The sequence below is a fragment of the Vicia villosa genome, unplaced genomic scaffold (assembly GCF_029867415.1).
Source record: "Vicia villosa cultivar HV-30 ecotype Madison, WI unplaced genomic scaffold, Vvil1.0 ctg.002318F_1_1, whole genome shotgun sequence".
NCBI classification, from domain to species: Eukaryota; Viridiplantae; Streptophyta; class Magnoliopsida; order Fabales; family Fabaceae; genus Vicia; species Vicia villosa.
The window spans coordinates 178,886-192,856 of record NW_026705893.1 but is presented as its reverse complement, the minus strand read 5'-3'; the positions used below and the strand labels follow the sequence as shown (position 1 = coordinate 192,856).

Sequence of the window (13,971 nt, the reverse complement as noted above, 5' to 3'; positions counted from 1 at the left end):
TCGTGGGTAGAGAGAAGTTAGGGTCAGTAACTGACCCACATCCCCTTGGAAATAGGGATTCATTGGTCCACCATTGACTAGGTGGACAGTGACCTTTTCCAAGAAAACCCCAGGCCCAAACCCTTTATAAATACCTTTCCCCCAATGTAAGAAAGGGAGATCCTAATTCATACGCTTACACCTAAGCACCCAACACATTTACAGGACTTTTACATCATGTAATCAGGTTCTCTAATCCACCTAAGCACCACCGTACAACGATTCTCCCCACCGCAGGTAAGCTCTAACCACCATTATTTGTTATACTCATACTAAGGCCTCTGAGTGCCCCTTCCCTTATAGGGTTAACATGAACACACACACACACACACATATATATATATATATATATATATATATATATATATATATATATATATATATATATATATATATATATATATATATATATATATGAATTACAAAGAATATATATATATATATATGTATATATATATATATATATAATCAAACATAAACATACTAAACTATCCTTAACCTAATTTTTACAAAAAGACTCATTACATATTATCTAACATCTTCCCTCAGACTCACGATATATTAGCAGGAATCATCAAGAGTTTATTAATCAAGAAGCAAAAATGTTTAATGGAATGCATTTTTGTAAGCAAATTATCTATTAGCAAGGAGGAGGAGACAAACAATAGAGTAATTGTTCTATATTAAAGATGATGATGAATGAAGTGACAATCATTCTCAATGTGCTTTGTATGTTCATGAAATACTGAGTTGTGAAATTTTTTAATGACACTCTTCTTATTACAATACATGAGATTTAGTTCAAAATGAGGGAGACCCATATCATAAAGTAACCATTGCAACCAAACTATTTCAATAGTGGTTGATGCCATAACACGATACTCAGCTTCTGTAGAAGACCATAATACGTTAACTTTTTTCTCAGTATTCCAAGAAATAAGAGAATCTCTAACCCAACCAGAATCAGAATAAGAACGTAACTCCAATTATAATGATGAGGGAAATAAAAGGCTTTGAAAGTGGATTTCCTAAAGGTAATAGAGAAAGACAAGAAAAACTTCTCAGTGTGATTGTTAAAGTCCCACATCGACTATTAATCAATAAAATGTTATGTTTATAAGACATATGGTTTATGTACCTAATGTCTTAAAGTTTTAGATGGACATTATGCACCTCCATATCTACTAATGCTAGATCATTTGTCTCAATATTTTCAGCGATTTTCATTAATCTCCAACAAGTGGGAATTAAAGCAAAAAGAAATGTAGTTTTGTGCAATTGATGTTTTGTAAAGACTAGGTGCTTAAGTGTGTCCATTGTAACACGACTTATCTTTTTTACGAACCAAAAGAAATGTGGTGGTGTGAAAGTTATGTTTTTGAAAGACTAAGTACATGAGTGTGTCCATAGTAATATCACTTCTTTTTATAAAAACCTCTATGATGCATGGTTTATATCTTGGATACAACTCCATTAAAAAATTGTTGCCAAGTTTGTGATTAAGAAAATTGATAAAAGAATCATTTTTTACTTATAGAAAGTTTAAGTCAAGAATGTGTTGATGGAATCAATATTACACAAAGTGATGGTTAGTACATGATTATTTATTGACAATGATGTAAGGTGTCATGGGAGATTATGTTGTTGTTTGATGGATTTTCAATCAACATGGAAATTCCACCATACACTTTGAATCTTTTTTTTAACATCTGAAATTTTTTGGAGTGGTTTAACTTTAAGTGAAATATATTCTTCATTTTAGAGTAATATAATCATTTTAAACTATGATTGTCAGTGATGAAAATGTGAATTTTTTGAGTGGTTTAGTTTTAAATGAAGTATATTCTTTGTGATAGGGTGAGATAATTTTTTTAAACTATGGTTGTCGATGAAGTCAATGTGGAAAATTTTTTGAGTGGTGTAGCTTCAAGTGATTGTATTTTTTATGGTGGATATGATTGTGAATAGAAAACACAAATAAACAAAGTTAACACGACGAATAAAATTACAAAATTTCTCTTGCGGTGAGTTTGATTGCGACTTTAAGAGTCTATCGGATTAACTAATTGCAAGTGCACATTCTATAGTTTTAAAAGATATCAAATCCACAGGGACTAATAATTAAACTAATGCTATCAATTGTTACTATGTGAAGCTAAGTCGAAAGGTGTTTATGGTTAAACGGAATTAGAACTAAAATTGGATTACTTTAGAAAATATGAAAATGAGGAGAGCCGGAATGTGTATTCCGCGTACCTCGGGGACTCTATAACTCGTTGGCTTATATTGAAGTTGAAATGGTGTTTAGTAGAAAATATCAATTTAATAACTAAACCTCACACTCTCGCGCTATTGGACAAAGTCGCATTCCTTAGCCATGGGAGTTTGCTTTCCCTCGCCCATTCTAATCAAGGAACACGTTTTGAAAACTGAACAAGTTCTAATTGATACCTAAAATGCTCTCGCCTTCCTTAAGAGTTAATGCACCGTTCTTACTATCTGGTTCAACCCCCGTGCTCTCGCAGTGCAGGTTCAAACCTTAGTTAATTTTTCACTCTCGTGACAAAATTATGTTAAGTAACATCTCACTCTCGTGACGAAGCTATTTAAATTAAGTTTAGAAACAAAGATCAAAACAAAATTTTCAAATAAAGATTAAGCCAACATTGTTACCGAGTTCCGCTGGAAACGACCGTCCTCATATACCAAACTCTAAACTATTTAGTCGGACATACTTTTAATCGAAAACAAATTAAACAAGCATTACTATAAGAAACAACATGATGATTGATGTAAACAAACTAATAATAATGCAAGTAATATAGAACATGAGAACAAGAATAAAAGAAAATGAATGTTTTATATTAATGGAGGCAAGCTTATGATCCAAGAGTACAAAATCGAGTTTCCAAAATTCAACAGAGCTCCGCTATAATTTTTAGATACCTAAAACTAACCAACTGAGTGCATATATATATATATATATATATAGTGTTACAGCTCTGAGATACATTCAAACCCCTGTAAAAAGTGCATGAGAGAATTTAGGGAAGTGGCCAAGAATCAGTCTCATTCTGTTTTCCACGTTTCTGCATATCTGGTGCATGGCGACCGCCGTGAGTCAACTTCATTAAATTACGTGGCAGGCAGCCATGGCGAGTGCCATGCTGCTGACGGCGACCGCCATATAAATATTATTGCAATTTCCCACTTTTTTTGCTGCTCATTCTTTGTCCTTCCCGATTCCGATGCACATCACTTCACGAAAAGCAATTACCTGAAACATATACAAAGCAACATAAAAACACGATAAAAGCGAGAAATGAAACTAAATAGCATGCAAATTGAGTAGGAAAATATGATGTGTTTTCAAATTATCAAGTTCTTTCGAATAGTCATGAGTCAAGGATTGATTGATTACCTCTTATAGTATGGAATAGTTGATCGTCAAAAATATATTGATCACGAGTGCCACATGAACCACATCACCTATATTGAGTCCACGCGAACATAGTCTACAATAGGATATTCTTCCGTCTAAAGTGCTAGTTGTGAATGAACAAAGGTCTTAGAGATAACCAGAACTAAGAATCCTATTACGGGTACGGTTTTGAGAATACGTGAATGAGTGATTATCACCTTAGTGTAAAGGTTTTATTTATAAAATCACTTATATGCACCATAGGTTTCGGTGCACCATGTGTCTCTAATTAATAGTGAGGCATCGTAAGAACACATAGCCAAATCATAAATGAATCTTACTCATTTATTTGATCTCTCGTTTATTTGTTCATATGTGTGAAACCTTATATGTTCTCGTTGCGTTGGAAATAATATTAAAGTACTTATTTAATATTGTAAAAATATAGTGGTGTCTAGAAAGACACCGCTTCCACCAAAGTGATGAGAATGTCATGTGATCTTACATAACCTTTAACTGATAATGATCATTTTATCTTTATATTTGTATTGAATCCAATACATAATTTGTGGTATAGTTCAATAAAAAATAATCTCATGTTAAATATTGTGATAGGATGTATAAGACTCATACTTATTAAAAAAGTTATTGAATTCAAATTAAATTTATCATCGACTATAATTAAATAAAATGTTAAATCTATTAAAATAAAACGTGACTCACATACCTAATAACTTAGTTTTTTTTTTTGTAAAGTACATTTCAACACACAGTTGCATTATTAATAAAAATATTTATATAAAATGGCTACAGCGAATATGTATTAAATTTAAATATAGATAAATTTCTTTTAATTGTTTGACTAATAACTTATATTAGTCTTCCTTTGCAAGTAACAAGCATTTGATTACTCACCACCATCTAATTTTTTCCATTTGGTGAATTCTCAACTCTCAAACTTTACAACCATCTATAAGGTTTGTCACATTTGTTCAAACCATAGTTGACAACATTCTACAATTTTTCTACCATATATAGTACTCCTTGTTTCAACTTTTATTTTGGCACTTTTTATTATTTACATCCCAAAATCATAACTTTGTCTGTTCATTTTTTACTAACCCAATTACTAATAAAGTCTTATTCTAATTATTTCACCAACAAAAAGTCTTCTTGTAATTATCAGCAATTTGCTCTCGTACTGTGAGAATATTTCCAATCCCCAAGTTATCTCCAATTTCTATAATGAATAATAATTCTCACCATTTTCTTTACAATTCGAAATCAAATTCTAATAAAACCAACAATCATACACAATTAGTGAGTTGCACATCACAACAAAATAATTATCTATTATCACTCTTGTATATTCTTGTATTCCAATTCCAATGAATATATTCCATGGTCCCATTTTCAATATTTTAAGTAATTATTTTATCTTCCAAGCAAACGCGTATATGTGAACTTTGCCCAATATGGTAATTTAGATAATATACAAATCCGGAAGAAATTAAATTTTCCACCAAATTGAATCAAAAAATGAAGAAAAATATTGTTTACAAGTATAAATTTTGCAATGCCAGTTAAGAGTGGCCAGAAAGCAATAAATAGAAAAAGGTTATTCCATTTGAGCAGCAAGGTTTGCATGTTACTTATAGCTCTTTTTCTGTTCAAGATCACACTTTCTAAATTTTTGCCGCTCTGTAATTAATGGCACTGTTACAATATGTAGTTGTAATAGGCAACTCAATTTTCATCCGTTGGATTAAAATCGGACGGTTTAAATTTAAAATTTGCTACATAAATAAAAATACTATTTATTACAAAAGTACTGTAAATGATATTTCTTAAATAATATTATAATAATAAAAAGATAATTTATAGGGTGGTGTGTGTCTTTTGGTGGAGGAATGCTTGTTACCTACTCCTTTTAAGTTCTCATTTTTTGCCCTTAAAACTTACTACTAGTATGTTTGTTTGTTGAGAGAGAAAAAGAGAGAGAATAAGAAAGAAAAGAGTAAGAGAAACTAAAAGTGTTGAAGTTGGTGGTAATGGAGAGACACAAATGCAAGCTTTGTTCAAGAACATTTAGCAATGGAAGAGCACTTGGTGGTCACATGAAGGCTCATCTCGCCATAGCTAAGTCTCAGAAACAACAAACTGTTTTGTTCTCAAACTCTTCATCGGAATCGGAATCGGAACGAGAACAAGAAGATGAGAAAACTTTGGTTAGTTATGGTTTGAGAGAGAATCCAAAGAAGAGTCTGAAGATTGCAGATCCTGGATTTTCTTTCAAACCTGATCAAACTGAGTCTGTTATTGTGCAAGATAGAGAAAGTGAGACTGAGTCAAAGAACAATCCGACTCGTCAACAACGATCTAAACGAATCAGAAAACACATCAGCAGCAACAGCAACAACCACAACCAGAACTTTGAATTGAAGAAACCAAAGATGAATTTCATGGTGCCAACAGCAACGCAGTTGCCATTCATTGATAGTACTGAACCTGTGAGTTCGGTTTCTGATACTTCTCCTGAAGAAGATGTTGCTATGTGTCTCATGATGCTGTCAAGAGACAAATGGAACAGGAAGAACAACATTAACAATGTGGTGGAACAAGAAGAAGAGGGATCGGTGGAGAAGATACCGAAGGAGAAGTTGTTGAAACGTGTTCGTGGGAAGCATTTATGTGAAAATTGCAGGAAAATGTTCCGGTCTTCAAGAGCATTGGGAAGTCATAGAAGTGTTTGTTGTCGCGATGAAGCGAAGAATGACAACGGTGTCCATGATAAGATTTTTGAATGTCCGTTTTGTTTTAAGGTGTTTGGTTCCGGTCAAGCACTTGGCGGTCACAAGAGATCTCATTTGATTCCTTCATCGTCTAATTCCGCAGCCAATGTTAATGTTAATGCTAATCTTTCTGCTAGATTCAAAGAGAGTTTCATAGATCTCAATTTACCAGCCCCGCTCGAAGAAGAAGATGATCTTAGCGTTGTTTCAGAAGCCTAATTGTGTGGCTATTTAATATTGGTTAATTATTATTATTAGTTCTTAATTTGTTGGAATTGGGTAAAATGGTTTTAGTTTTTATTTTTATTATTCAAAATTGATAGATCAAATGCTTTTTGATTCTATAATGGTAGATGAATATTAGTTATGATTCTCACCAACTGCTCTGCTATGTTGTTATTCGGTTACATGATGAATTGGTAGTAAAAACAGTTGAAGTTTCTTCATTGTATGTACTGGCCAACATGGTTCTTACTTGATTGATAGTACTAGAATTCTTCATACTTTTGCAATGGGAATTTGAGATTTGGTTTTCTGTGTGGACCTACAAATTTGCCTTTAAAAGTACTAAAGTTCTGCAATTCTATTACTACTAGTTTTTTTTTTCTTCATAAATTTAAGTTGTACTAGTAGTATTTTTCATGAAAATAAAAAAATATGCAAATAAAAGGGTTATTATTCTCTTTCTTCATTATTGAGTTGTTTTGTGTTTGTATGGGTTTGTTTGTTGAGTTCATGTTGTTGTTTTAAGCGTGAAGCATGAAAGCAATGATTCTAAAGAAGGAGTCAGAAACGGTTAATGATTAAAGGAGCCAATAGGACTGCACAGTTAGTTTCTTTTTCAGTGTTTGGATGGATGCGGTGGAACTTACAGAACTAACTGCGACTTGTTTTTTCTAAGAAACTGTGGTAATTTTTTTTAATAATAAAAATCTCATAAATTTCTGAATTTGATTTTTTATTTTGTTATAGCAGACTTTATCTTATCTTGTTTGAAAAGAATGAAGTCTCGGAGTAAAAGGAGGAGGTCCCATTTTAATTTTGTCCAAGAATCGGTCAGATTTATATTTATATGATATGATCAAAATACTAATAGATCAATAAAAAAAAGTGACTGACAACGAAGAGTTCTGTCTTTATATGTATATATACTTTTTCACCTATTCTCTTGTAAAGTAAAGTAACTAATTGTATAGAGATCCAACCAACTGCGACTGTAATGGAGGCTAAAAAATAATAGATATATTCTGACTAAAAAATATTGGAGTTTATTGAAAATATAAGTGATGAAAATGTCGCATATCGTTTGGTTTTATAAAGGAATAACAAGTTAAAAATTATATAAAAGATTTAAGTTCTTAGTTATAAAATGTATCATTAAAAAATATTTTAAATTTATATTTGACTTTCTCTGTTCTCTTATAGTTTTGTATTAGAATATTGTGAAATATATTTAAATTTTTGTTTGGAGGGTGTGAGTGTATTGGTAATTGTGGGGTGGTTAAGAAGATGTAGTTAAATATTTGTTTTGAAGTATATGGGTGTACTAAGACCTGTAGTTGTTGAGGATATATTATGTGTTGTAACAAATTTGTACTTCGTGTAATTTTATGGTTGCCCTTTGACAACGACCATGATTTTATTTTTTTTAATTTTAAAGTTTCCACGTTATATTCTTGTGTTGTTATTGTGTTCAGCTTTTTCTCTATACATTTGTTTTTTCTAACAACTGATATCATAACTTTTGATTTGATGAGGGAATTGGAGTTCTTAGTATGCTCTGTGGTTGCATATTTGTTTGATCTTCCACATCAAAAAAGAAGGGTGGTGTTGTGAACAAGTTGTTGAGCTGCAGTCACTGACTTTGTTATGCAGTTTGGGCCTATATAAAATTCAATTCAAAGATGTGTTGATACAATCAAGTTTAAATAATGTATTGTGAGATTATGTCGATGGTTGAAGAGTTTTCTACCAACATGAAAGTCACACCATAAAATTTCAACCCGTTTCTCGACATGTTGAAATTCTTGAAGTGGTTTACCTTCAATTGAAGTATACTCTTCTTTAGGGTGGAGTATGATAGTTTTTCATCTATGATTGTCGTGAAGACAATGTGGAAATTCTTGAAGTGGTGTAGTTTCAAGTGACTATATTCTTTATGGTGGAGTATGATTGTTGTTGAAGACAAGGAAAGATGATGTATTATTTTCAATTAAGATGGAGATTGCTAGGGTTAGTTGAAAATATACAGGTTGAAAAACTCTCAAATTATTTAGTTTTATAAATGGAGAGGGAGTCAAAGACTATATAAATGATTCAAGTTCTTCGTTATAAGATGTACTGGACAAAAGCTCGTTAAGATTGTATTTGACTTTCTTTGTTCGCTTATAGTCTTATATTAGTGTGTTGTGAGATGTAGTTAAATATTTGTTTTGGAGGGTGTGAGTGTATTAGGGACCTAGGGCTGTTGAAGATGTATTATGCGTTGAAATAATTTTCATATGTTCTCTAGTTGTCATTTGACAACAACCATGATTTTTTTTTGAAAATTTCTTTGCCAACCTCCCTACCTTCTAGTCCACCTCTGGTGAAAACCCCATACTACCCCTGACTTCGGAAATGCACTTCCGAAATGCAAGAAAAAGGTGTTTTCGGAGATGCATCTCCGAAAGCGCCTTTTTTTTTGAAAAAATTGTCTTATTTCGGAAGTTCATTTCCGAAAACAACATTTCGGAAGTTCACTTCCGAAATACTGCGATTTCTGCAGATTTATCAAAACACTCCCCCTCCCCCATTCATTTACCCTAACTCAAATAAAAAACAAGCAAAGGCGAAAATTTGTGCAAACAGGATTCCAAGGCTGCATCAAGGCTCCAATCACATTGCTAAACAACATTCAAAAGCCCTCAAATCACTCAATTTGTAAGTTTTGAATTTGTTAGATTCATTATTCAAATGCATGTTATTTAGGGTTTCAATTGCATAAATGATATATGGACTGGTTGTTAGTAGTATTTAGGTTGTTTAGAAGCTTTTTGAATTGGTTTTATGTTTGATTTTGGGGTCTGCCATGGAAGTTGCAGAAAACTCCATCGCAGGGGTGTTTCGGAAGTTCATTTCCGAAAACACCTATATCCCAGTTTTCGGAAATGAACTTCCGAATTGTATCAGAAGTTCAAATTTTTTTGTTTTTTATTTTGTCTCGCATATTAATCGATTTCAATTGTTTACAGGAACATGTCAGGCAACCAACCAGCACGCATCAGACAGGGTAGGGAGACCCAAACTGCGTCGGCTAGACGCGAGCGGGCGGCGGCGCAGCTGGCGTCGACCCAGGGACGGGGGCATGGTCGGGGACGCCGTGTGCGAGTTCCCGTGGGCGAGGGAGAGGGTACATCTGCTTCAGGATCTAGGAGTTGGCTGGCTCGGGCATCTTCTTCCCGCCAGCGAGAGGAGGAGGAGGAGGAGGAGGAGGTGGCGGCAATGACTTACCACGAGCCAGAGGGGGTACCGGAGGTTGACCCTCCAGCCGGGGAGGATGATGAGCAAGAGGACGGCTATCCGGGAGGGCCCTTTGACACCTCCGTGCTGATTAGCTACCACGATCACGTCGCACGGCGTATCTGGGAGGGAGAAGTATTTTTTATAATTTAACCGTTTAATTGTCACCATTTTTTATAATTTAACCGTTTATTTGTCGCTTATTTAATATATGTTGCTTATTTGTTTTTTTTGTAATAGGAGCGAGAGCCGTTGAAAATGGTGAACCACGCCCGGAAGATTTTCAGTCTGTTTAAACCAGCAGCTGAGTGGTTTAACGACCATGTGCGAGGTTCAGGGCTTAGCGGGCTCTGCATGACGGGGTACACCAACATCAGCACCGGCATGCAGGGGGCATTTGTGGAGCGCTGGCACAAGGAGACGTCCTCTTTCCACTTGCCGGTTGGGGAGATGACGATCACCTTGCATGACGTGCCGTGTCTTCTCCACCTGCCGATTAGGGGGCCGCTGTTGACCCACTCCAAGATCCAGAGGGTCGAGGCCATTGAGTGGATGACGCTCTATTTGGGCATGGAGCACGAGGTTGCTCACTTTGAGTGCGCCACGACATCTGGGCCTCATGTCCGGTTCACCACACTGAGCTGCTATTTTGAGCACCACCTGGACGCGGCTGCCGAGGCTGAGGGTGAGGGTGACGAGCTATTCACACAGTATCACCGCGACTGCGCTCTCCGGTGCTGGTACATGTTTGTGGTAGGCGCTGCAGTCTTTGTGGACAAGAGTGCAAGGTACGTCAACGTGACCTACCTTCGCTACTTCATGGACCTGGATACCGTTCACCAGTGGAACTGGGGGGCAGCTACTCTGGCTACTCGAGGCAGTTAGTCGGATCCTGCACACTACTTACGGTACATTTTATTTTAACACATTATCGTATTTATTTATTTATTTATTTATTTATTTATGTTTCGTATTTATTTTTAATACATTATCGTGTTTGTGTTTCAGAGCTGGATCATCTCCTACTTCTCCCGCATCCACGGCTTCCGCTACGATCCTGCATACGTGGACGCCATGCCCAGGGCCGCCAGATACGCTCTCTAGAGGGGGAACGATGCGGTGGGACTATACCGTTTGTACTTGGACCGCACGATGCACGACGACGTCACCTGGAGGTCGTTCGTCGACTACGCTCAGATTGTCCCCTTTGACGGCATTGCTCTATATTCAGGCTGGTTGGCATGCGGGACCGGCATCATGGTCCGGTATCTCCCTGAGCGGTGCATGCGTCAGTTCGGATTTGTGCAGCGGATACCCAGGTCACCCTTTGAGGCTGCTCCCGACACAGTGACCCGAGTGCATCTCACTGCCATATGGGAGGACTGGCAGCATCATGTGGTACCGCAGGAGTACCGTCTCACTCGGGTCACACAGGACTGGCACAGTGAGGAGGGGTACGTCACATGGTTCTACCGGGTGTCCCATCCTCTGCTGAGACCCGACGTTCCCGGCGCTCCTAGGCCAGCACATGAGGAGATCCTGGAGAACCAGCAGGCCGAGGATGACCACGCCATTGATCTCATGCCGATCTGCCAGCGGATAGAGATGCTTGGGCGGGACGCGTTGGATCGAGGTATCGTTGATCAGGGCGGTCCAGAGGCAGTCGCCGTGATGGAGATGATCGTCACTGATGCGGGCCGTGCAGCGGGGTACAGGCGGCAGAGGAGGGCCCAGGGTGAGAGGGTTAGGCACACCCAGTAGTGGTCGGGTTTATTTATTTTTTAATTTCGGATTGTATCTTTCGCACATTATTATTATTATTTTCGGTTTGTATATATTATTTGGATTGGATTTATCATATTAGTATTTTCAGTTTATCTGTTGCTTATTTTATTTGGCGTTTACGTTTAATTAAAATGCGAGACTGTTTAAGAAAAAGCAATAAAAAAAACACAGCTTCTGCATAATTCGGAAGTTCATTTCCGAATTCACCCCCCATGAGGTGTTTTCGGAAGTTCATCTCCGAAGACACCCCCCATGAGGTATTTTCGGAGATGCACTTCCGAATTGTTGAATTTTTTTAAAAAAAAAAGCGCTTCGGAAGTTCATTTCTGAAGCAGGGGTATTTTGGGATTTTCGCTGGGGGTGACCCCCATAGGGAGGTGGCTAAAGAAATTTTCTTTTTTTTCTTAAGTTTTGGAGTTTCCACGTTATGTTCTTGTGTTGTGATTAGGTTTTTTTATTTTCTCTATGTCGACTTTTCTCAACAAAAAAATATATTTCAAACTGTTCCAAAATACAAAACTGCAACAAGACAAAAAAAATTTAAAATGTACAATTGTTCTCTATGAGTTTTCATGTTTTGAAAATGTTCAATGATTTTTTCATTGTCGACATTATCAAATATGTCACTTTTTATATATGTTATTAAACAATCATTCAACCATTCATTTTTTATACGATTGCACAAACCATTCTTCACAAAATTTATGGTAGAGAAAAATCTTTTATTAGTTGTAGTTTGTAGGGTGGGTTCATTCTTAAAGTGGGTCTCACCTTTTATTTAGAAAAAGAGATAAAAAAGTTTTTTATGGATATTATTTTATTTGGACCAAGTCCTATTAACACGTATTTAAAAAAAAAATTTAATCCTTAAAACAACAAAACAAATAAACAACCTAACAAGGATTTCAGAGAATTGCAATAGAGAAGAGAAAAAGTCACAAGTGATAGATGAGTGTAGTAAACCTTATCAGTTTGATCTACAAATTTAATATATTGTTCCTATCTCATAATAATTTTTATTTATATTCCTGTTGAGTAAATTTAGCTTCCTTTAGCGTTGTTTTTGGTATACTCACATTTTGTGTAGGAATTGTTTGGAGTATGTTTCTCACCTTTATTGTTTATCAGTGAAGTTTGTTATTCTCTAATGTTACTAGGGAGAATTTCGTATACCCATTATTGATATAGTGGAAGATTTTACTAGACAAAGTCCCGTGATTTTTATTCTCTCACTTTGAAGAAATTTTTCCACGTTAAAAATTTGGTGTACTTGCTATTTTAATTTTCTGTTATTATATTGTGCTCTGCAATTGGTTCTATTGGTTGTCTGTTTAAATTGTACATGTTTGGAAAAGTATTGAGCTTGAAAAATATTTTGATTATTTTTCAACAAAGTGGTATCGAGAACTCTGGTTGGCTTCTTTTGTGCATTTTAAATAAAGAAAAATTAAGAGCCCAATATAATTAAGCTCAACTATATTAATTAAACACTCTAAAAGACCCTCATGGAAGATATGAGATATTGGATCGAACTCTAGTGGGTCGAAGAGTGGCTTCGGGTTCGGCAGAGGTTAGCATGCAATCGAAGGTCACTCACATGTTGGTGTCAAATACCAACATACTATAGTCAAAGTGTGTTCTAGTATGTGGGAGTTAAAATGCTAGGGGTGTTAGTATTTTGAATTGGGTATGTTTGTTATGTTCAATGGTAGGTTTATTATAAATAGCATATTAGTCTCTTATCATTGCATACTGCAAATCCTAATTTAGTGTGAGAGGATTATTTGTTATTCTTGTAACACCTGTAATCTTGATTGAAAGAGAAAGTGATGAATAGCATTTTTAACCAATCCTTGTTGTTCTTTTTGTTTTATCATCTTTTCTACCCTTGTATATTTCTTGATCATAAAAAAACAGTTTATACTTTGTTCATCGAGACATCCTTTTCACAATAAATTGGTACGGTGAGCATGGAGAAGATGCCTTGAACAAAGTATAAGATTGAAAAGTTTACCGGAGTGAACGATTTCGGTCCGTGGCGCTTGAAGCTGAAATCCCTATTGGTCCAGCAAGGTTGTTTAGAAGTGTTGAAGGGAGAGACAGCTATGGATGTTGCGTTAACAGAAAAAGGAGACGATAATATTAGGGGTATGGGTGAAACTTGAAAGTTTGTACATGACCAAATCATTGGTAAATCGACTCTACATGAAGCAACCTTTGTATTCGTTCAAGATGATTGAAGACAAATTGTTGACTGAGTAGTTGGATATGTTCAACAAGCTGATTATCGATCTTGAAAATATTGATGTGAAGATCGATGATGAAGATCAAGCATTGTTGTTGTGCGCTTTTCCCATAACACATGCTCACTTTAAATAAACTCTCTTGTATGGAAGGGAGTCACTGACCTTCGAAGAAGTTCAATCGGCCTTG

General features: G+C 35.7%; 1 protein-coding gene across 1 annotated transcript; it reads left to right on the top strand.

The window, feature by feature from the left end:
- Positions 1-5,395: 5,395 nt before the first annotated feature.
- On the top strand, positions 5,396-6,787 carry LOC131638452 (zinc finger protein ZAT9-like). The gene has a single exon (XM_058909014.1). The coding sequence runs from the start codon at positions 5,512-5,514 to the stop codon at positions 6,469-6,471; it is 960 nt and encodes a 319-aa protein (XP_058764997.1). The 5' UTR covers positions 5,396-5,511; the 3' UTR covers positions 6,472-6,787.
- Positions 6,788-13,971: the final 7,184 nt, after the last annotated feature.